The 24,476-nt window shown below is 48.5% G+C and overlaps 2 protein-coding genes across 6 annotated transcripts in view; one reads left to right on the forward strand and one right to left on the reverse strand.

Moving 5' to 3' along the window:
- Positions 1–1,051: 1,051 nt before the first annotated feature.
- NCDN (neurochondrin) lies at positions 1,052–10,345 on the reverse strand. 5 transcript variants are annotated; one of them, XM_037728710.1, is made up of 7 exons: positions 9,904–10,345; positions 8,541–8,711; positions 6,485–7,453; positions 5,175–5,416; positions 4,379–4,603; positions 3,890–4,032; positions 1,052–2,582 (listed from the first exon to the last, which is right to left on the reverse strand). In XM_037728710.1, the coding sequence occupies exons 2-7, from the start codon at positions 8,661–8,663 to the stop codon at positions 2,146–2,148; spliced, it is 2,139 nt and encodes a 712-aa protein (XP_037584638.1). In that variant the 5' UTR covers positions 8,664–8,711; positions 9,904–10,345; the 3' UTR covers positions 1,052–2,145. The 5 variants fall into 5 exon arrangements, with proteins under 5 accessions (XP_037584638.1, XP_037584639.1, XP_017356587.1 ...); XM_037728711.1 differs by lacking the exon at positions 9,904–10,345 and adding an exon at positions 9,232–9,552 and having other exon boundaries at positions 8,541–8,681; XM_017501098.2 differs by lacking the exon at positions 9,904–10,345 and adding an exon at positions 8,828–9,188 and having other exon boundaries at positions 8,541–8,681.
- Positions 10,346–10,403: 58 nt separating this feature from the next.
- KIAA0319L (KIAA0319 like) overlaps positions 10,404–24,476 on the forward strand; it is a 131,002-nt gene continuing 116,929 nt past the window's right edge. Inside the window, exons 1-2 of the mRNA XM_037728714.1 lie at positions 10,404–10,575; positions 13,591–13,760. Of these exons, the coding sequence (XP_037584642.1) occupies positions 13,619–13,760 (142 nt within the window). The 5' untranslated portion in view covers positions 10,404–10,575; positions 13,591–13,618. The remainder of the gene's footprint in view (positions 10,576–13,590; positions 13,761–24,476) is intronic.

The following is a 24,476-nucleotide window of genomic DNA, read 5'->3' on the forward strand; positions in this document are numbered from 1 at the left end:
GGTGTGATCAAAGCTCAATATAACCTCAAACCCCTGGACTCAAGAGATCTTCTGGCCTCAGTCTCTGGAGTGGCAGGGACTATAGGCATGAGGCAGCATGCTCAGCTGATTGTTTTTGTTTTGTAGAGATGGGGGTCTCACTGTGTTGCCCAGGCTGATCTTGGTCAGTGATCCTTCCACCTCAGCTTCCCAAAGTATTGGGATTATAGGCATTAGCCACCACACCCAGCCTCTATGTCTTTTCATATTTACCCCAGAGAATCCATACTAAGAAGATGGCTTTCAGTACATCCAGTAAATAAATATTCTTCTCTATGCATAGCCAACCACAGGTAAGCACATAGGATATGCTCAGCACATGCTTATAGGTTTGAAGGCCTAGGTAGAGGAGTTTGCAGAGGGCCTGGGGCCCATCTGGTTCCAACCTCACAGCCTTGGCTCAGGACTGGTGAGGCAGTGGGTGCTTGGCTCATCTCCTGCTGAAGCTCTGAGGCCCTCTGCCTTCTCACTTAGCATAGATCAGCAGCTGGTAACCTGAAAGCTACATTTGGCCTGCATGTTTCATTGGGTCAGTAGTTACTTAATTAAAGATTGTTACTGACATTCAGAAGTTGGGTTTCACATAAAAATCAGGATTCCTGACTTAACAACTGGATATGGCAGTGCTACTTGGCAGCAACCCAATAACATAGAGGAGGGTGCAGGGCTTCGTCTGTACTTAACAGCACCAGAGCCCCCACGAGGCCCGACCCTGTCAACATGAGTTCGGCAACCTGCCGTACAAGTGAAAGCTGTGGGCTGGGGCGTCGGACGGCCTGCGTCAGTCCTGGCTCTGGCACCAACTAGCTGCAACACCTTCAGCAAAGCACTTATCCATGCCGAAGTTGCTTTGGAAAATCAGAACCCTTCAGAGGATTCTTGGAAGGGCTGAATGAGGTAAGACTTGTGATGTGTTTAGCAGGGCGTGTGTTCAGTACCTGGCAGCTGTGCTGTCAACTGATGGAGCCTGGAGGAGAGAGAGAGCAGGTGCAGGGTAGACCACGCAGGAGGCTTCTCGTCACCAATGAACATTTATTGAGTGTCCACATGTGCACAGCTTTGAACTTGGTGATCACAGAACGCACTGGGGGAGGGCAGGGGGCAGGGAAGCAAGGGATCAGGTATGTGCGTGGGGGTCCCCCTGGATTCATAAGAAAGGTAGTCCCTGCTGGAGCCGCCAGTCGCGTCTCTCTGCAGAGAGGAGTCATAGCAGGGATGGGAGTTAAAGCCAGGCACCACGATGGCAGTGGGGTGCAATCACTGGGGAAACATGCGGATTCTGGGGAAGTGTCCCTCCTGTTCCTGGCTCCAGCCAGGCCAGATGGCACCAAGGGGACAGGAATCAGATGCTCAGGTGTCCAAGCAGGGATAAGGAGGACAGGCAAAAGAAATAACCCCCTAACCCCCATCATCACTCTGCTGCAACATGACACAAAGGTTTAAAGATCTGGGCCCAGGGACTTCTGGATCCCTTCAAGCAAGCTCAGGTGGAAGGAGGTTTCCCCACCGCCCACCAGGCCTGTTTGCCCCAGGTTGCCCTAGGATGGGGGCAGTTCAGACCCTGGGTCACTTAAGTTGATAGGAAGAACTGCGATGTCAATGGCCTAAGCCTGCTCTCTGCCCAAGGGAGCCAAGGGCAAGAGCCAGAGGGCCAATTTTAAAGGACGTGGACCTGGGGGGCCAGAGGAGGCACCACAGCCAAGGGGAGCCCACGCCCTGGCCGGCAGGGCACATGGGCTGAGGCAGTCTGCTCCTGCCAGCCCTGTCCTACCTTGGAGCCTCCCTTCTGTGGGGGAGCCAGACATCGGGCACAATGATACCTAGTGCCCCCCTCCCTGGGGGCTGCTCCAACCTTCCCCGGCCTGGCGGGGACAACCACGTTGATTTCCAAGCCGATCCCTGCCCCCGTGGGGGCCTGAGGGGCGGAACGCAGTTCCTTACACTTGAGGGGTGGGCACCATGCCCTTGCCCTCAGAAAAGCCAGAAAGCTGGGGTGTTTTGGGGGGGAAGTCTGGGGAGGGGTTCTAGTTTGGGGGCTTCAGGGAAGATGCCTCCTCCCTCCTTCCCTCGCTGCCCGCCCTCGGGTCTGTCCCCGGTGGACACCCCTCAGGGCTCTGACAGGCACTGCTCCAAGGCGGCCATGCGGTAGTGGCTGGCCGTCTCCTCGCCCGCCTGCAGCCTCATGGCCTCCCGGCACAGCCGATTGGCCCGCGCCAACTCCACCAGGACACCCTGATAGGCGGCCACCATTTCGGGCTTGACAGAGTTGGGGCTGACGCTGCCTAGCAGCTGGAGCAGCTCCTGCGGCCAGCGGGAGCGCAGGGCAGCGGGGGCCAGCCAGGGCAGCAGCGGCACACAGCCAGTGAAGGCCTGCATGCCCAGGAACCAGAGTTCCTGCAGGTCGGCCCAGATGCCCTCGTACTCAGGGGACAGGGCTAGCACTGCCTGGTCTGAGCCCGGGGTGGCCCGTGCCACATGGGATTGCGATAGGAAGAGGATGGCGGCTGCGAAGAACCCTCGAGATGCTGGTGTTCCCTGAAGAGCTGTAAGGCATGGAGGGAACGGGGCATGAACCAGACAGGCCAGCTGCTGTGCTCGACCCTTCCCTAGCCCTCTGTGTGGACACACACAGGAGCCAGGGCACAGCCTGGAATCATACTGCATGTGTTCAAACCCTACCTCTAATGCTTACTGTGTGACCTTAGGTAATTAACCTTTCTGAGTCTGTTCCTCCACTCGTAAAATGGGGCCAATAGTGCTCATCTTAGAAATTTCTTGTGAGAATTAAATGTGATCATCTTGGTAGACTCAAGCACCAAGACCTCTACTGGCACAGGAGGTGGGGGTGAGCCAGAGTCAGATGTGAGAACCTCAGGGTTCTGCACAAACAGGTCCAACACAAGCCAAGGGGGCTGCATCAGTTTGATCCTTGGGCCAGAAGAGGGCGCCAGAGAGGAACATGAGTAAGTGGCCCGGCTTTGCTTACCCGCCGCACAGGGGGTGACCCTCACACTGCAGGTGCTCTCCAGGAGGCTGACAGCCTAACCTGGTGGTATTTGTGGGTGAGCCAGAACTGGGACCGTGACACTGGGGGCTGTGGAGATGCAGCCCGGGACTGAGTGCAGAGTGGGCTCCTGGTGCACAGGGACGAGTGCCCCTTCCCATGGCTGGGGACCCCGCTGGGATCCCCACACAAGGAACACAGAGGCAGTGGAGGGTACGGGTACGTTACGCCCTGTTCCCAGGCATCTGCTCAGCTCCTACAACCTGACAGATGGGGCACAAGGAACAGGCAGGGACAGAGGGACCCAAGCAGACACCCACAGCCAAAGTGGGAGACACACAGGGCTGCCGGGGCTGGAGGGGAAGTCCCTTCCCCTGCAAACAGCCAGAGTGAGGCAGAGCTAGGGAGAAGGTGTGCATAAAAGGACACCAAGTGCTGAAGCCTGTCACTGACGGGGGTGGGGTGCCGAGCAGAGCACAGAAAAACATCAATGGAAGGAAGTCAGGTTTCTGACTCAAGGCCTGGGTGGGGGCGGCTCCACCTTGAAAACACTGGATTCAGATTCCTGAGGCTGCCAGGGATTCCAGGTGCCTATGCCTGTGCCTGTGAGCAGGCCTGTGCTTAACACCCACCAGACCTTGCCTTAAAAGTCTTTAGAAGAAAGAGAATGTTAGCATTTTGGGAAGAAAGGTGGGGGTGGGGGATGGAGATACACTGCAAAGATTTCCTCATGATTAGAAAATTCTGCAAAACCATCTTCTGGAAATGGTGACTTTTGCCCCAAACACAGGAGGTCCACCCAGGTGTTCTGCCCTCACCCGTTAGGACTGGGTACCCAGGTCTTACCTGGAGAGGTGCTAAGGAGCCGGGCCATGAGGAGGCCCAGGGTGGCCACGTTAGCAGCCAGAAGCAGCCTTCCCTGTTGCTGCACTAGTGCGGGTAGCGACGTCATCAGGGTGTTCATAAGAGATGTGAAGCAGGCGTCACGCCTGGAGAAGAAAGAGGAAGGATGAAGGTAGGTGGGGGTCTAGCAGAGCCAAATCAAGCCCCTGGCAAGAAATTAGGCAGCAGGGTGAAGAATTAACTTTGGGCCCCAAACATAGCAACTGAGGGGCAGAGATTGGAGCAGGTAGACATGCTGAGAGTACCTGGGGGTTCCAGATATGCCAAATCCTCATGTGGAGCTAGTTGTATCTACTCTGAGACCCCCATGCTACCACTAACAGAAATCCATAGACATGGAGGGCAAAGTAGGAGACTGGGAATTGAGGCAACTGGGCAGCCCCCTTTGCCTCCTCCGGCCTCCTCCCCCACCATCTCTCCCGAGCCCCTCACTTGATCAGCCCTGGTGCGGTGACCACAAGGTTGAGGAAGATGTGGCAGCAGGTCTGCAGGCCAATCTCCACGCTGTCAGGCAGCACTGAGGTGTCGTGGCCCGGGGATGTGAGCTCCCACTGCTGCAGGAAATACTTGCACAGAAGCGAGGGGGCCCCTTCCTTGATCAGGATCTCCCGGGGCCCATCTTCCACGGTCAGGTGGCACCAGCCGGGCAGGAGGAGCCTAGGGATGTGGAAGGGACAGATGTGGGTGGGGTTGGGAGAGATGAAGGCACACAGATTCCCTTTTTAGGGCACCTTGCCTCAGAGAAATGGAAGTAGGGGAGAAGGACACATCCTCACAGGTACTACAGAAAAAGTACAAGCTTCGGAGTCGCACAACCCAGGACCAAACTTGGGCTCTGCCACAAGGTGTGACTATGGGCAAATGACTTTAATCTCTATGAGCCTCAGTTTCCTCATCTTTCATATGTGAACAAGACTTATGTTAGATTTACCACGTGGACCAAATGAGATCGTTTTGGTAAAGGGTATAGCAAAATACCTGGCTCGCAGTAGGTGCTCAATAAGTATAAGTTCGCTTTTAACTGAGAAATCTGGGGTTGGCAAGTGACACTTGGCAGCCGAGGAGTCCTGTGGGAACAAGCCCCCCAAAACAAACAGAAATAACCCTAAGGGAAATCTCATGGCCCAATCAGGAAGCCTGGCACAGCCCAGTTTGTAGGGAGGGATGTCCTTGTGTTACGCTTTTCTGTAGAATGATCTAGCTGGACAGACTATAATTACAGACTCACCGGAGAGCATCTCCTGGCCAGGTGGGCCCTGGGGTGGTGGGGGAGATGGCCAGGTTGGCCACCTGCTGGGTAAGGTCATTGGCCTCCTCGGCCTCCTCGTAGAGGGTCTTGGCATAGCGGACGAGGAAGGGCAGCAGCTGGCACACCTCCTTACGCAAGGATGAGGTCTCCTCGGCCAGCCAGGCACCCAGGATCCGCACGGAGGCAAACACAAAGGGCTCCTTCTGCTTCTCTGACCCCACCTGTTGCCACAGAACCCCCTTGAGATGGAGCAGGACCAGAGACCCTCCCCTGCCTCGCCAGAGGCCAGCCAGCTAGAAATAATACAACTAGAAGGGAATTCTGGCCTGTGAGCCTTTCAAAGGCAGGCCCCAACCCTTATTCTGTCCCATGAAGCCAGCACCCAACACATGGTAGGGACAATTATGAGGGCCTGGCGCAGAGTGAGTGGGGCCCTCCATGCACGTCAGCTAAGTGGACTGGGCCTGAGTGAACTGAGTGACATCCCCCTGTACTCGCTGAGGCTCCAGTTACATCTCCCTATCTCCCTAACTCTAAAGTGTCTCAAGGCTAGAAGGAAATTCACAGGTCAAAAGCTAAGTCGCATGCCCTTTACAGCAGCTCTGACCTGGGGCGGGAGGGCAGGTTCCTGGCTACCGTGTACATGAGGGGATGCTCTCTTTTGGGCTAAATCAGAAAAAAGACATGAGCTTAGCACAGTGCAAGGAATATACGGCTGGTGAGCTCAGCAGCTGGAGCAGGCCATTAAAGAGACCAGAGTTGCGACTGAATCCCTGTCGGACAGGACAGCTGGCCTTTCAGGTGGGAAGGCAGGAGGGGATAGAGGGGAGGCAGACAAACTGATCTAGCTGGACCTCTCCAGAGGCCTGGAACCAGGCAGCTCTGCTTCTCTTCCTTGCGCCACTAGAAGTTTGGGTGTATGCGCATACAAAATAATGCTGTGGAGTGAGCAGAACAGGCTGCTTCAATTTTGTGTGCATGTGTTGGGGAGAGGTGTGTGGCGTGTAGTGTATGTGTACTGGGGGGAGCGTTTGAGTGGGAGGTTACTGTGTTGTGTGTGTGTACTGTGATGTGAGTGCACATATGGTGTGTGGTATGGTGCTTGTGTGGAGGGAGGGAGAGAGAGGGAGGTTGGGCCGCACGCTACTCCCTGGAGTGCTGGCTACAGTATCAGCTTGTGTGGACATGCAGCTTCACTGTCTCCCCATGGTTCCCCTCCCACTTGCCTCCCAGCCCCAGCACTGGCTCCCCCCATGCTGGGCCCTCTCTGTGGGTCACTGCACACTCACCTGTAGCAGGTAGTGGATGACAGCCCCTATGGCCTCCTTCATGACGCTCACAAGTTGCACCTTCTGTGGCTCCTTGAGCAGTGACTGCTCACAGCGAGTGCATTCCTGGATCCCCAACTCCATGAGGGCATAGCAAGCGGTCACCACATCCTCTTTCACCTCTGTGCCCGTCTCCTCCAGTGCCAGCCGCACTTCCACGCACGCCAGATTCACCAGCAGGGCCAGGAACTTGCTCCCAGAGCTGCCCGCCGGGATCCAGTCGGAGCCGCAGGCGTGTGCCAGGCGGGCTGCCAGCTTCAGTGCAGGGTTGCGCTGCCAGGAGCTCAGCTTGCTTCCCAGGATGCGTGCCAGCCCAGCCTGCAGATCCCGGTAGCATTCAGGGGGCACAGTTGTCGGGGGCAAAAAGAGGGGCAGCAGCTGGCAGAGCTCAAACTTGCTGGCATCCTCAGCTTTCTGGAAATCCTCACTGAGGCCCCGCAACACGGCCAGCAGGTCGGGCTCTGCCTCCTTCCAGCACTGTGTCTCGGCAGCAGCCAGGAGCCCCACCAGGAGTGCCAGGGCCTGGTCAAAGCCATAGCCATGCCCCAGGTATGCCTGGCATAGGGCAGACACGGTGCCACCAGCAATGAGGTGCCGAGGCCCTCTGGGTGTGCCTGCTACCGCTGTCAGGCACTGGTAGGTGTCGTCAATCATGGAACGGCGGGCAGCATCGTCCGGGTCCCCTCGGGCTGTGAGGAAGGTGCTAAGAATGGGAATCTTGTTCAGGACTTGGGGATGGACGGCCAGTTCGGGGTCACTGCAGAAGCAGGCCAGCAGGGCCACGCCTAAAGCCCGGAGGACATGGTCAGGGCAGCCATCTGGTGCCTCCTTGGTGGTCAGGAGACGATTGGGGAAGGTGAAACCGACAGCATCGAAGATCCGCCGCCGAGTTTTGGCATCTATGTCACCTGCTTTCACTGCCTTGGTCACCTATAAGGGGTACGTGCTATCATCAGGATGAAAGGAAGAAGTGGCAAAGACTGTCCCTTTCCTGCACCCTGGGGCACTGAGGACTAGCAGGATGAGGTTATGCAACAGGACTCATCTGGGGTCATTTCATCCAGCTCCCTTTTTCTCCTTAGACACAGATAAGTGTGACCTCTGGGATCCCTCTCATCTGTGACTATCTCATGGAAGTGAGGTCTGGTCTTCCTCAACCATTCATTTGAGCATTTCAACACCTGGCCTGATGAAAAGTTCTTCCTGATGTCTAAATGCCCGCAACCTGGGATGGAAGGGGCTTAGAACTCAGTGTTTGAGATCCCCCAAGGATTTAGGGTCCTTCCTTAATTGCTCCCTCCAGAGAAGTCCCTGATCCATTTCTGCCACCTTCTCAGGGGAAATGGCTCCTGTGTCTCGCCGCTCTGCCTGTCAAAACATTTCCCCTTACATTTCACCTAAACACCTCCTCTGCTGCAGTGTGAGCCCTTGACTCCAGAGCCTTCTCCTTGTTGCCATGGCAAACAAGCAGCGGCTGTACTCCCTCCTCCCTTCACCCCCCACACACCAACCCCCCCTTCCTAGCACTGCAGCTCCTGCTCTGCTGTCCCCAGCTTGGGTTCTTCCAACGAGGCTAAGCCCCAAACCAGCTCCCTTCCCTTAACCTACCTACTGCCATCCTGACCCTCCCCAGGACCCTTCCCCAGCCTCTTCCAGCCCTGCTACTCTCTTCAGGCCCGGAACAATCATCCCCAGCCCTCAAGTACTCTGCACTAGTTACTACCTGCTGCTGTTACCCTATGAGTCAGCTCCCATCTGCTCTGGGACGCCCCAGAAAACAGACCCAGGCAGCCTCCTCCAAGGCCCCTAGTGCCACAGCCTTATTCAGTCCCACTCTCCCCTTTGCCCCCATTCTCAGGGGAGCAAAAAAGAGCACAAAGGTAGGGGTCTTGGTCTTCTTTGGTGCCAACACGCTTGCTGGCACTACCAACGTATCCTTGGGGACTCACTGACCCCATTCCTTGGAGGCCCAACCACCCAGCCCTTCCCACCTCCCAATTCTCAGCCAGTTCCTTACTAGCAGCAGGGCTGCAAACTGCTCGCTGTCATTCTTGGCCTCACGGAGGGCTCCCAGGTAGCGCTCCAGGGTGGGGTTTCGGCCCTCTGCCTGGTTCAGAGCTGGCTCGCAATCCGAGGCCATGATGCCCGCCTTGCCCAACTGTGAACACAAGAGGGACTGAGCATCCCTCTGCAGAGGAGGGACGGGGGTGGGGTGGGGGTGAGAGTGGAGGATGGAGGAAGGGAGGGATTAGCACACAGGGAGGGGAGCAGAGGATCTGGAGGGGTGGGCTCCTCGGGACTGACCTCCCCTGGGGAAGTCCCTTTAAGGGGCTGGATCTGCAAATCCTTAGGGATGAAGAAGGGACCCTGGTCCAAGGTCACCTCCAGAAAGCGGGAAAGAAGGACCATGCATGCTGCTGCTCAGCTGGACAGCTTTCCTCACCAGTCTCCTGGGGGTGGGCGGGGGCTGGCCCCACTGCTCAGCTGTCCCCCTGGCACCAGAGGCTGGCTTTTATCTCCCTCCACAGGGACACAGAGGAAGTGAGTGGTGAGGACAGACAGGGAGGAATGGAGACATACATGGGTGAAGTTCGATTATCCGGACTCAGGCTGACATGGGAGAAAAGGACACCCTAGGCTTCCTTTCCCCCTCTCTTCTTCAGAGGCAGAGATAAGCTTCAGGAGAAGTGAGAATACAAGGTGCTCACCAAGGAAGGTTTGGAGGCCCCTCTGGGGACCCCACCCCTCCAGCCAGGGCTCTCAGTCGCCCCCGCAGGCTCCTTGCCTCCTCTCCTTTCCCTCCCTCGGGTAGAGGCTGCAGCAGCAGCGGCAGCAGCGGCAGCAGCAGAATTAACCCCTTGCGCTCCCTCTTCTCGCCCTCCCCGTCCCGCTACCAGCCTGTGGATGCCGGCAGGGGCTGGAGAAGCAAGAGGGGGTCCCGGATAGTTTCCAGGACAACGAAGAATCCAAAAGCCGGATAATCGAAGCAGGGCTGCTGAGATGGGGAGATGAGAAGGGGAGGAGGGTTCCTGGCGGTCACCACCTGTCCCGCCGCCGCCAGGTCACAACACGACATTGATGAAGTCACGACAGGGCGGCGATGAGATCACACTTCACGATGGCGCGGTGATGTCACGGAGAGATCACGTCAAAATCACGACATGGGAGACAGCCCCCAAAGATGACAGGGCAAATTTTAAAAAAAGATATATATTGAAAAGGGCTGTGACAAAATGGAGTCTCGACAGGGCACGATGGTGTCGCGATATGGTGCGATGGAGTCGCGATAGGGTCCCCGGGGTGTGTCGGCATCGATCAGCGCCGGCTCGGAGAGGCCCCGGCTGGGATGCAGGGGAGGGCCTGAAGGGGGCTGAGCTCACCAGGCTGCGGCCCCGAGCGGCGAAGTCTTCTACCAGCGCGATGCTCCGGGAGCCTCGGGCCGCTGCTCACGCCGCGTTGCCCACTCCTGGCTCCAGCCTGCTGCAGCTCCACCCCCACCCCCGCACCGCTCTCGACCAATCCACGGCTGCTTCACTCGGGGCTCTGGCCAATGGCAAGTCAGGGCGCTAAGCCGTAGGGGGTGCCGCCGTTGCCGCCATCTTGCTTGTGGGTATTGCCCGCGTCTGGGGCCTGAGGCTCACGCGAAGGAGGCAAGGTGCAGACTGCCTCTGGAGAGCGGGCGGCGAGAGGCTGGGGGCCCAGATTCCTTCGCTTGTGCGTAGTTCTACCCGCCGGAGCACTGCCCCACATCCCCCCTTGGGCTCGTGGCCGGCATTGCGCTTCCCGGGGGAGGGGCGGGAGGGCTTGGTTAGCATGGAGAGTGTGTTTCCGGGTCGGTCCCTGGGAGGTGGGAGGAGGCGGCGTTTCCGGCCGCCGTCGCTGTCCAGGGAGGCTGAGGCGAGAGGTAGCTGTCCGGGTGGGGAGCCCGCACTACCGTCTTCCTCTTCCTCCTTCGGGTGAGGGGAACGAAGGTTGGGGTCCCCGAGCCCATGGACCAGGAGGAGGCGGAGGCCGCCGAGAGCCGGGGCCCCGGTATGTGGCCCTGAGCCCCGGTAGGTGGCCGGGGGCGGCTGGCTGCCAGGCCGAGGACCTTGGGCTCTGGGGAGGGGCAAGCGGGACGGGCGATGCCAGCGGGTGCGCTGGCCGGATGTTGGGTCCGGAGGTGGCGTCCCAGGCTCTGCCAGGGCAGCCAGCTGCTTCTGGCCTTGCAGGTGCGCAGCTTGGGTCCCAGGCTGAACCCCGCTTCTCTCGGGCCCGGGCCTAGCCAGGCAGCTCCCTCTGTTCCCTGGCAGCCGGGCAGACGGCCAGGGTTCGGGATGCTGCCGTCCTGCTTCCACCTTCGACCTCTGCACCCCAGCCTTTAGCGACTGTCTCTGATGTTTGGTCTCCCTACCGAGATAGAAGGTTGATGTCGAATAATATTTATCAAAAGGGAAGGGGTTGAGCACGATGTGTCCATTATAATGTGAAACCTGCCTCATTTAGGATTTTGAAAATTATGCCCCACAGAGGGTCCTATAGTGGCTGCAGTCAGCACAAAGGTGAAATGAAGGAAGTCCAAATTGATAACCTCTGGCGGGATTCCAGGAAAGCTTTGGCTTCTGGTCTCATAGTGGTTGTGTCCAACCGACAGTAGTTGCAGTTAGTGACAAGCATTAGCTGACTCTCCCTGTGCTTTCTTCTGTGATTAACAGACTGAAAACTAGGAACAAATTGGAAAGACGACCTCCCAGAACAATCTGTTCATTTTTCCAGCTATTTGAAAAACAGTGTCCGCAAATATAAGCAAAGCTATTCATGGCAGTCTGTTCTGTTACTTTCCCAAGTATCTGAGACTTTTTAAAAGAGAGCTTTATTCTCTATTACTCATACTAACTGAATAGGCTGTTTCAGACGTGCTCCGTCGTTGTTCAAACATATCTTATCGCTGTGTACATAAATGGAGTTCCACGTATGTAGTTGACAGACTGAACTATGATACAGCCCCCATCAACCTGAAGTATTAAGTAAACATTACCCCCTGTTCTGTCTGAACAGCTGCTGCAACAGAGAGTGCTTTTATTTTGGGTGTACTTGTAACGCCCCAAATGCCAGAACTATTGTGAGCTTTTCTAGATTTTCATTTGTCAAGTATTGTGGGGGTGTGTGTTCTCTCCCTGGGTTGTTACCCTTTGATTCAATAACAAACCATTTGGATCTTGGTGATGTGGTGGTGTTCCTGCCTTTGGTCAGCAAGACTTTAACTGGACCCTAGCAGTGATTTGTGCCCTTAGGCAATTATAGGTTTCAGAGGAATGACTGGTTAGGAGTTCAGATGAAATTAACTGCCTTTCTCTTTTTTTTTTTTTTGAGACGGAGTTTCGCTCTTGTTACCCAGGCTGGAGTGCAATGGCGCGATCTCGGCTCACCGCAACCTCCGCCTCCTGGGTTCAGGCAATTCTCCTGCCTCAGCCTCCTGAGTAGCTGGGATTACAGGCACGCACCACCATGCCCAGCTAATTTTTTGTATTTTTAGTAGAGACGGGGTTTCACCATATTGACCAAGATGGTCTCGATCTCTTGACCTCGTGATCCACCCGCCCCGGCCTCCCAAAGTGCTGGGATTACAGGCTTGAGCCACCGCGCCCGGCTAACTGCCTTTCTCTTATGCAGGATTTGCTAGACATTGCACTTCTAATCAGCTTGTTAGTCCAATGGTGTTTATTACTCCATTTTTCAAAAGCTATTCATTTCTTTTCTGCTTCACCCACCCACCTGTCAGGCTATTGATGACAGGTGTTGAGTCACCTTGAGCTTTAAATCCTTTTGTGGTGGGCAGAAATGTATTGGGTAAGATTCATACACACACATACACACACACACGCATAGTCACTTGTTCCATCTTGGGAGGCTAGAGAAGTTGCTGGATGTACTTTCTAACTTAGGCTCCATTTCATAATCTCTTGAACATGTCTATGGCCCACACACCTCCTTTCTGCCCCCTGCTCCATGAAATACAACTGCAAAACAACTAGAAATAGGAATGGATGGAAGTGAATGAGAACGAGAGAGTCCTTCAGATGCGTATGGCTCTGTGAGGACTGGGCTGCACCTCAGTTTTGCAGCCCAGTTGTTTGGCTGGGCTGCACCTCAGTTTTGCAGCTGTGTGTATGTCTGTGTCTGTTTCCTGTTATCGGCATTGGTATCCAGCCCAGGTAATGCTGATCTCCCTGTAGGCTGGCCGTGGATAGGAGTTAGGGGTTGGCAGCCTGTGTCATTTGCTGGATGTAGATGACAGGTACATAGTTGGACAGAAGTTTTTGAATTGCTTCTTCAGAACTCAGTCAACCCTCATAATGTTGCCAATATTTACATAATAATTTAGACAATATCCCAAAGTTGTATAAGAGGGAAGAAATTTATGGCAAATGAGTTTTTCTGCTGGAAGAGACCTAAATCATCCAGCCCCTAGATTGTGGAGTAGGCAGCATAGTGCGTGGCATAAATATTTGTTGAGTGCAGGGATTGGGGTGGGTAGCACTGAGGTGTAAACTGAATATATTTTTAAGATAATAGTGGTGGGTGGGGACAGTAGCAGACTGGAGAGTACATTTCCTGCCTACAGACATTTGCATTCAGAAATTTAAAAAATACTGGGCCACATATAACCCTCAGGTTACTTTACCTCTGAGGGTGCAACCTCTTCTTCTCATAGGCAAGAAAGTGTGTTTGATCAGTCACAAAGCTGTTAGTAGCAGAACTGCAAATAAAACTCTGATCTTGTTTGCAGGGTGGTGCTCTTTCCATTCTACCACATAGGTGATTTACTGGTAGTTTTTTTTTAAAAAGGGAATATAAAGTGTTTCACTTGTTAGTGGATTCATTTCATATCCCTCGCTATGTTGTTATTGTGATAAGTATAGCTACCTCAAAGTCCAGGTTTAAAATTTATAGGCAGTGTTGAGCTGTTAAAGACAAACTTGAAATTTTTCTTTTTCCTAATCTGTCACATTCTCTAGCATTCCACATTTCCAGGAATCAATTATTAATTACTTGGCATGTAATTTCCTCTCTTTCTGTCCTTCTAGTGTACTGGTTCTGCGTGTCTGGAAGGCCATGGAGAAGAGGCTGGGAGTCAAGCCAAGACCTGCTTCCTGGATTTTATCAGGATATTATTGGCAGACATCTGCGAAGTGGTTGAGAAGCCTGTACCTGTTTTATACTTGCTTTTGCTTCAGTGTTCTGTGGTTGTCAACAGGTACCATTTTCTTTATAGATTTAAGATTTTTTTTTTTTTTTAAAGGGCACTTCATATGAGTCTCTCAGTTCATTTTAAGGACTATTGGGAGGCAGAAAAGCAATCTGCTAATTGACAGAAATGATCATTCTTTTGGTGAATACTCAGTATGTTGGGTTTATTTATTTGTTTTGTTTTGGAATCAGAATTTAAATTGGATTCCTTTTCATAAGGAAGAATTGGCATAACCGTTTTAAGACTTGATAAAGGTTTATTGAAAATAAAAAGGTTTCAAAGTTGGACAGATCTGGGTCCTGGAACTGGAAATATTTCCACTTAATGACTATAAAACCTTGAGCAAGTTACCTAATATCTTGAGGAAGGATAATATCTACCTCATAGTTTGATCTGAGGGATAAAATAATTAAAGCAGGTAGCACAGCACTCAACATAGGTGTTTAGTCTTGCTATTTGCCCAAGCTATTTGCCTTTCCTTTCCTAAAGGAGTCCACACTTACAAGAAAAACACGTTCCTTACTTTTTCCGTAGAAAGGGGCTATGTTGACAGATTTCATAGACTGTGTTTTCCTCCTAGAGATTATTTCGCCAGGGTAAAGCCTCTTGCCAGGAATCAGTGCTAAGAAGGCTAAATTTCAAAAGAGAATGCCCTTTCTTTCTTTTCAGTTCTTTTGTTGACCTTGTTCCTTTCAGAGTACGAGTGTGAGAAAACAGCAATTTGAGAAAGATTTCTGAGTGTGCTGCCATTCTGGCCCGTGACCGAAAACCTTCTGCTGTAGAAACCACTGTCTGGGATAACTAATCAACCTTTTGCTCCTACAATTACAAAGATTTCTGTTGCTTTCCTAAAGGAATTGGTGGTCATGATTTTGAGACCGTAGTAATTATTGTATTCAGCAATTTCAGTAACATCAGCTTTGGGGTTTTTGTTGTCTTGCAGTGATGGTTGATGATTGCATAATTGTAGCAGTGGAAATTACACTTGACAGAAAGCTGATCTACATGTTTTTTTTTTTACCCCAGATGATTCTTTGCTGGGACAGCTGACTATTTCAGGCCAACATTTTATATAAGATCATTAGAATTAAATAAGTAATTGATTTAGCACTGTCAGAGTAGGGAAGAATCACTTTTTTAAAAAAATGAAATGAGGTCTTGTCACCCAGGCTGGAGTGCAGTGGTGTGATCATAGCTGCCTGTAGCCTCGAACTCCTGGGCTCTGGCTGGCCTCTCACCCCAACCTCCAGGCATGAGCTACTATGCCTGGCTAATTTTTTGTTTGTTTGTTTTTGTTTTTGTTTTTTTACTCCATCACCCAGGCTGGAGTGCAGTGGCGTAATCTCAGCTCACTACAAACTCTGCCTCCTGGGTTCAAGTGATTCTCCTGCCTCAGCCTCCCAAGTAGCTGGAATTACAGCTGTGCATCACCACACCTAGCTAATTTTTGTATTTTTAGTAGAGATGGGGTTTTGTCATGTTGGCCCTGCTGGTCTCAAACTCCTGACCTCAAGTGATCTGCCTGCCTCAGCCTCCCGAAGTGCTGAGATTAGAGACATGAGCCACTGCACCTGGCTGTCTGGCTAATTTTTACATTTTTTTTGTTAAGAGATGGGGTCTTGCTGTTTTGCCCAGTCTGGTGTCGATCTCTTGGTTTCAGTCAATCCTCCAACTTTGGCCTACTGATAGCTGGGATTGCAGGCAACAACCACAGTGCCTGGTGTAAATCACATTTTCTGAAACACACCTACCACATACCAGACTTCTAATTATAAACATTATATACTTTATCATCTTCATGATAACTCTAAAACAGATAGTTTTCTCATTTTATAAATAAGGAAATTGAGGCCTAGAGAGGCAAAATGACTTGGCTGAGGTCACACAGCAAGAACATGATGGAGCTACAATTCTAAACCCAGGTTTGTCCACTCTAGAGCTCATACTCTTTGTCTTCTGTTACTCTGCCTTCCAAACACGGGTGATGTTTTAGAGGACCAAAGGCAATTTTTTTTTTTTTTTTTTACCCAGAACCATGGTAAGCAGCTTATTATTTGAGGGATTCAAAGCACGGAGGATAAAGAAGCAATTACAAGTCTTTCTGTGTTTTCCGGTCTACCACTTGGTTAAACACAGCATTATAGGCTCATTGTGCAAATCGTTAGTAACTTTGAGTTTGGTGCTTAAAACAGCACCCTGATTAAGTATAGAAATGCAAAGGTGGTATTAGGAGTAGTACTGGTGAGGATTAAGTTTTGCCGGTTCTGCTGTAGAAGAATTTGGAGCTATTACCATGGAAATTAAAAGTTCAAGAGCCATGTGTGTTCATTCAAATTGAGGGAACATGCAAGCAACATGTGACACACATATTTGTTATATACTTTGATTTAGTTGGAGCTCCTTCCCATCATTAAAAAAAAAATACAATATCCTAATAAAATAAAGGGCATAAACAGTGCCATAAATAAGAAATTAAAATGAACATTTTTAAAATGTTCATTTTCATTACCAATCAAAACTGCAGATTAAAATGAGATATCCTTTTAAATCTATCACATTAATGAAGATTAAAGTAAAAATATCTAGTACTGCCAAAGGTTGATGTCGTTATCCTCATATAATGCTGAAGAGTTTGAACAGAGAACTTCTTGGCATAAATATCAAGAGCTCTAAAAAAATTCATATTCTTTGACGTAATTCTTCATTTAAGAATTTATGTGGGCCTGGCACGGTGACTCACACTTCTAGTCCCAAAATTTTGGGAGGCCAAGGTGGGCGGATCACCTGAGGTCAGGAGTTTGAGACCAGCCTGGCCAACATGTAAAAATCCCATCCCTACTAAAAATACCAGATTAGCCAGGTGTGATGGCACATGTTTGGAATCCCAGCTACTTGGGAGGTTGAGGCAGGAGAATCGCTTGAACCGGGGAGGCATAGGTTGCGGTAAGCCAACATTGTGCCATTGCACTCCAGCCTGGGCAACAAGAGGGAAACTCTGACTCAAAAAAAAAAAAAAAAAGAATTTATCTGAAGGATACATTTAGATAGTTGTAAATGAGAGCTTTCAGTAACACTTATCTATTCTGTGCTGCAAAATATTCCTAAAACCTGCTTAATTAGAGGAGAGTGGTGAAATCTTGCATCTCCACATGGTAGAATACTATTCTGTCCTAGAAAAGCTATGTCTGGTGGCACATGTCTCTAGTCCCAGCTACTTAGGGGGCTAAGATGGGAGGATTGCTTGAGCCTAGGGGTTTGAGACCAGCCAGGGCAATATGGTGAGGCTCTGCCTCTTTAGAATAAAAAAAAGTTTACTAATTAAAAAAAAGTACATGGGAAAATGCTCCTAATATTAAATGATAAAATCAAGTTATGCAACTACACATTCAATGTGGTGTCAATTTTCTGAAAAGAAAAAATTATATAATAGAAAACAGTCTGAAACAAGATGTACAAAAATACGTATTTTTTTGACTGGAGGAATTATTATCTCTCTATACTTTTCCGTGTCTTCCAGCCCTTTCTTTGGTATACTTGTATACTTTTTTTTATAAGGGGAAAACAACCTACCTGAAAAAGCAACAACAAAATAATAACAGCAAAAACCTATTGGTGGGAGCTTATTCAGTGTTTACCTGAGTGTTTACATTTTTTCCGGAAAAAATACATTCTTGATTGCTGCTGTTATTTAGCTCATGATTATTTCTGAAAAACTAACCAAATTAAGGCAGCTCTGCAGTTATCCTCCACTCCTGTTTCCCACTTAGGAGTTTGCTCCATCTTTGGTAGAGCCCCAGGCACCTGTTATACATAGTGGGCTTATTTTTTATTTCCACTTTTGGGTTCAGTGCTGAAGCCCTACTGTTAGAAAGCACTGATTGCAATTTGATAAAAGGTGGTCTGTCTGTGTTTTCCTTGTGCACCATTGAATAACTATTTTTCTTTTTTATTTTATTGTTAAGTGGCTTGAAAAATATAGTATTTTGGACCTGGGGATTCTTTTCTGGAGACAAATAGGAAGTGACCCCAGGAATTAGGAAATTTCCACAATAGATTGCCAGCTTCTTGAGAGCAGACATGTTGTCTCTTTTGTTATGCTGGGTATTCCTAGCAAGTACCAAGGGCTTGGCACATAGTAGATGCGTAAAATATTTGTTGACGGAATAAATTAATAAATTACCAATAAGGGAATTGTTCTTTGAGAATTAAGCTTTAAAAACAACACAATCAGAGCAGAGGTATGGAAAGGCACCTTAAGGAGACACAATTCCTTTGAGACCAACAAGATTGACTAAAATCTTAACAAATATATTAATACATATAAAGAAAGAATATATACATCTGAAGAGTTATGTGTGCATGTTTGTGGGGGAATGCAAGGACCTAGCTGGCCCTAGAAATCTAAAACAAGGGGAATCACTGAGGCTAATGTTCTTAGGCCTAAAGCTAACAATTGGCTATGAAAACTTGTACTAATATTTCCCTACCTCTGAGAAGGAGATTACACAGTTAATATGTATTTTGAGGTCAGACGCGCTGGCTCACACCTGTAATCCCAGCACTTTCGGAGGCCAAGGCGGGTGGCTCATGAGGTCAGGAGATCAAGACCATTGTGGCCAACATGGTGAAACCCCGTCTTTACTAAGAATACAAAAATTAGCTGGGCATGGTGGCACATGCCTGTAATCCCAGCTACTCCAGAGGTTGAGGCAGGAGAATCGCTTAAACCAGTGAGTTGAAGGTTGCAGTACGCAGCGCGCCACTGCATTACAGCCTGGCGACAGAGCAAGACTCCATCTCAAAAAAAAATGTATTTTGAGTACAGAGAAAAATTTATTCAATTCAGAGCCATTTTTTGAGAACTTACTAGGAGTCTGCTTCTAGACTAGGCACTAGGATAATAAAGCTTAGTACAATACAATCCTTTCCCTGGAATAACCAGTGGCAAGTAAAAAGGTAGAGACCAGGTGCGTGGGCTCATGCCTGTTATCCTAGCACTTTGGGAGACTGAGGCAGGAGGATCACCTGAGGCGAGGAGTTCAAGACCAGCCTGGGCAACATAGTGAGACCCCATCTCTGCAAAAATAAAAAATAAAAAAAATTAGCCAGCTGTAGTGGTGGGCACCTGTAGTCCTAGCTACTTGAGAAGCTGAGGTGGGAGGATCACCTGAGCCGAGGAGTTCAAGACTGCAGTGAGCCATGATCATGTCACTGTACTCCAGTGTGGTGACAGAGTGAGACCCTGTCTCTTAAAAAAAAGAGAGGGACGCAATGCACAGAGTGCTACTGGAACCATAGGAGAAGCATTTAGCTTAGAGGCAAAGGGGGTACTCTGAGGAGTTCTTTCAAGAGAAGTTGATGTCTGAACAGAGTTGTGAAGGTTGAATTTGAAGGATTCAGAGGGTACTCCCATGCAAGCGCAGAGGCATGAAAGTGTGAAACAGCCTGGTATATAGAAGAAACTCCATAAGCAGTTTAGCACTACTGGAATATAAACAGCAAAGCTGGTTTGGCAGCTCCAGAAGAGGTAACTGGTGGCTAGGTCACAAAGGATATTATATGCTATGTCAATAAGCTTCAATTTTAGTCTTTTTAGGTAGATAGTCTATAAATTTTTTTCATGATACACTTTAATCCATTAAAAAATTGAGAACGTACCCCTATATATATATTTATACATTATAACAAGTAATTTTGTAGTGATGTCTTGTGTATATATAAGAGGTACCAAAAAAATTTTTTTTTGTTTTGTTTTGTTCTTGTTGCCCAGGCTGGAGGGCAATGGCGTGATTTTGGCTCACTGCAACCTCCACCTCCCGGGTTCAAGCAATTCTCCTGTCTCAGCCTCCCAAGTAGCTGGGATTATAGGCATACACCACCACACCCAGCTAATTTTCGTATTTTTAGTAGAGACGGGGTTTCTTCCTGTTGGTCAGGCTGGTCTTGAACTCCTGACCTCGTGATCCACCCACTTCAGCCTCCCAAAGTGCTGGGATTACAGGTGTGAGTCACTGCACCCGGCCAAAAAAAATTTTAAAAACAAAATTTTAAAGGGATAGACTAAGAAACAAATATGAAGAGTTCTAATATTTTCTTTTCATGCCCCAGTGATTTGTTTTGTGCACCTGTAAGGCAAACACTTTAATGCGAGTATTAAATATAAAACTGTATTAATACTGTATTAAATATACTATAATACTGGTAAATTTCTGGATAATTTTTGCTGGAGTGTAGAAGAATGATAATTCTGGAGATGGAGGGAGGTCAGGGTTAGAGGTAAGGGTATCCATTAGGATGTTAATGTAATAGTCTAGGAGAAAGTTGATGAGACTCTGTCTTTAAGGAACCTCTCAGTAACTTCACTCAATACAAACAAGTAGAGGTAGTTCTAAATAGATGGGTAGAATTTAGATGTTCTGTAGTAAGAGATTAGAGGAAGTTTTTTTTGTTTTTTGTTTTTTTGAGACAGAGTCATGCTCTGTTATCCAGGCTGGACTGCAGTGGTATGATCCCAGCTCATTGCAACCTCAGCCTCCCAGGTTCAAGCGATTCTCATGCCTCAGCCTCCCAGGTAGCTGGGACTACAGGAGTGTGCCACCATACCTGACTAAATTTTATATTTTTAATTGAGATGGGGTTTTGCCGTGTTGGCCAGGCTAGTGTCAAACTTCTGGATTTGAGCAGTCTGCCTGCCTTGGCCTCCCAGAGTGCTGGGATTACAGACGTGAGCCACTGCACCTGGCCAAGAAGTTTTTAAAAATTGAGATATACCGCTATCTAATTCCAGAACTTTTTTCTCACCCCTAGAAGAAGCCTTATATCCATTAGCAGTCACTCTATACCCTCCTCCCCAAGCTACTAGAAACCACAAATCTACCTTCTGACTGTATGGATTTGCCTGTTCTGGGCATTTCCTATAAATGGAATAATACGATAAGTGGCCTTTTGTGTCTGGCTTATTTCACTTAGAATAATGTTTCCAAGAGTCATCCATATTCTAGCAGGTATCAGTACTTCGTTTCTTTTTATGGCTGAATAGTGTTCTATTTTGTGGATATACCACATTTTGTTTATTTCATTCATCAGTTGATGGGCATTGTGTTGTTTCTACTTTTTTGCTATTATGAACAATGTTGCTCTCAACATTTATGTCTACATTTTTGTGTGAACATATGTTTTTCATTTTCTTGGGTGTGTGTATATATAGATAAATACATGTATTTAGATATATAAATAGTGCAATTGCTGAATCATATATATATGCAAGTTCACTTTACTATATATATATTCAATTATAGTATATTAAGATAGATATGCAATTTATATATATATAATTATATATATAAATACAGGAATTGCTGGATCATATATATATTATTACACATGTGTGTGTAATATTACGCATATATGTGTAATAATATATATGTAAATATAGGAATTGCTGGATCATATATATGTTATTACACATGTATGTGTAATAATAATTACACATACATGTGTAATATATATATGTGTAATAATATATATGATCCAGCAGTTCCGCCACTTATATGTATATAAATTTATATATAAAAATTTCACTCTATATATATATATATACTATATATATGAGTGGAATTGCTGGATGATATGGTAACTCTTGGTTTAACTTTTTTGAGAAACTTTTCTACAGCAGCTGCACCAGTAATGTATGGGGGTTCCAGTTTCTCTTCATCCTTGCCAACACTTGTTATTGTTCATCTTTTTTATTATAGTAGAGAAGATTGTTGAAGGTTAGAAAAATGAAGGAAAGCTTCATGGAGGAAATGGAACTTGGCTTGGGCCTACTCCATATTCAGTTTGTAGATAAACAAACCAACACAGTAAGAGACAAGGACTAGGGAAACAACTGGATTGGTATAGATTTCTTCATTTTTTTTTATTTTGAGATGGTTTCTCACTCTGTCACCAGGCTGGAGTGCAGTGGCATGATCTTGGCTGACTGCAACCTCTGCCTCCTGGGTTCAAGCGATTCTCCTGCCTCCAGGCTCCTGAGTAGCTGGAACTACAGGCATGCACCACCACACCCAGCTAATTTTTGTATTTTGTAGAGACAGGATTTCACCATGTTGACCAGGATAGTTGTGATCTCTTGACCTTGTGATCCGCCCACCTCAGCTTCCCAAAGTGCTGGGATTATAGGCGTGAGCCACCATGCCCGGCTGATTTCTTCATTCTTTTGTTCATTTTAAAAATTACTTATTCACTCAATAAATATTTATTGAGGCAGGCACTGTTCTTCGTGAAAGGTTGCTGTCTAGTTCCCTGACTTGATCTTTGCAGTCAGTGAAGTTTTCTGAAAGAGCAGACCACATTTGCTTTGTCCCATTCTCCTACCTTTGTCCTCATCTGAATTCAGTAAGGTCTGGCTTCTGCCCAAACCTTGGCTTTTGCCAGGATAACTACTGACCTTCCTAGTTGGATGCCTTTACCTCTAACCTTGCTTAACATCTCTGCTGCATTTGACACCTTTGATTACTTTCTTGACACTATTTCTTCACTTGCTTTAAGTTACACCATGCTTTGGTTTGTCCTCCTCCTAGCCAATGCATGGTATTTTCTAATTATTTTTCCCCCACTTTCTTCTCTCCCTTAGATCTTTTGTTTGTCAGCATTCTGTTGTAACCCTTTTTTTGTCCCACTTGTGCCCTCCCTGTGCAGTCTCATTTGTTCCCTCGCTTGTAACCTATGTGCTCACTACTTCCAAATTTGTAACTGTTTTTGAGCTTCAGACCACTTAGCCATCTGTGTGTCACACATCTCCAGCCAAGATATCGTATGGCTACTTTAACTTAGTATAGTGAAACCGAACCTGCGATCTTTTACCCGCCTTTCTTCTCTTTTATTCTCTGTAACCATCAAAAGGCCACCTCTAGCCATATTCTGAGGTAGAAACCCCTGAGTCATTTTTTTTTTTCCTGAGGCAGAGTCTTGTTCTGTCACCCAGGCTGGAGTGCTGTGGCACGATCTTGTCTCACTGTAACCTCTGCCTCTCAGGTTCAGGCAATTCTCCTGCCTCAGCCTCCTGAGTAGCTAGAATTATAGGTGCCCACCACCACTCCCGGCTAATTTTTGTAATTTTACTACAGACAGGGTTTCACCATGTTGGCCATGCTGGTCTCAAACTCCTGACCTCAAGGGATTCACCCGCCTCACCGTCCCAAAGTGCTGGGATAACAGTTGTGAGCCACCACGGCCGGCCCCCTGAGTATTCTCCATTCCTTTCTCTTTCCACGTGCATGTCACAGTTCATCTCACATTTCTGTGTAGAGAGTTCCATTTCTCTGCATATGGCATTACCATTCTGCCTGATGTAATTCCAGTTCAGGTAGACATAAGCTCCTTTCTCATGCTTTCCCCGAGATCCCTCGTCTGGACTTCTGTAATGTTCTCATAATGTCTATGCATCTCTCTATGATTATACCATATTATACTCTGTGTGGCCTTAGGCTTTGTGAGGAGAGATTCAGAGTAGGTTTTGCTCTAGAGTGTGGTCCTTACTCCTAAGGTGGCACTTTCTGTTGTCTCTGCTGGTATGTAGCGTTAATGTGATTGCTTCACTCTTCATTCACCCTGGTGAGGCCAGAGTTCCAGCATGCTCGTCTTGCCTCCCTAGAGGTTACTACTTGACCTATAGTGACTCTCCGTCTCAGCCCTGTAGCATCTACCATCTAATAAACCTCATGTGGTCTTGCCCCAAGCCATTATAGTCCAGCCATGGACTGGCAGGGGACCCTCCCACTGGACTTCTGGGGCCCCTTTTCTTCACAGATTCTTCCTCTCAAATTCTCACCCCTTAAATTATAGCCAAACTCAGATCTCTGCTTCCTGGCTCAGTGAGACCCCTGCATTCTGTTCGGATTGCAGCTTCCTATGTCATGGTTGGGAAATTGTCCCTTAACATAGAGCTGGGCAGTTATGGGGCTCACTTCAGGTTTCCCTCCTCAGGATTGCAACCTTGCCCTGGCTGTTATCTCCTGACTAAAAACAGTTGGCTTGTATCTTCTGTCCAGTTTTGTAGTTGTTTACAGCAGGTTGGTGAGTCTGATATCAGCTACTCCATATGGCTTGGAGCAGAAGTCTACTTTGATTAGTTATTTATGTGTCTGTCTACTCCATGAAACAATCCTGTTCATAGTTACATCTCTAGTATCTAGCACTATACCTGTTGTAGTTGGTAGCAATAAAGGTTTGTTGGATTAAAGATAATGCTGGAAATAGCACTACCTTGGAATATACATGTTAGGGAACATCATTCTTTCCTGCTCTGTTTTTCTTTTCTTTTTATTTGAGATGAAGTCTTGCTCTGTTGCCAGGCTGGAGCGCAGTGGTGTGATCTCTGCTCACTGCAACCTCTGACTCCCTGGTTCAAGCAATTCTCTTACCTCAGCCTCCCGAGTAGCTGGGATTACAGGCATGTGCTACCATGCCCAACTAATTTTTGTATTTTTAGTAGAGATTGGGTTTCACTATGTTGGCCAGGATGATCTGGATCTGCTGACCTCATGATTCACCCGCCTCCAGCTCCCAAAGTGCTGGGATTACAGGCCTGAGCCACCGCCCCCAGCCTCTGTTTTTCCACCTCAGCCTGTTAAATGGGCACTTCACTCCCTAGGAGGGAACAAGTTTTGGGGAGTAATTTTTGCTATATCCTTTGCCTTTCCTCTAACTCACTCTGCGAGT

This window comes from Cebus imitator, unplaced genomic scaffold (assembly GCF_001604975.1).
Source record: "Cebus imitator isolate Cc_AM_T3 unplaced genomic scaffold, Cebus_imitator-1.0 Scaffold277, whole genome shotgun sequence".
Lineage (NCBI taxonomy): Eukaryota > Metazoa > Chordata > Mammalia > Primates > Cebidae > Cebus > Cebus imitator.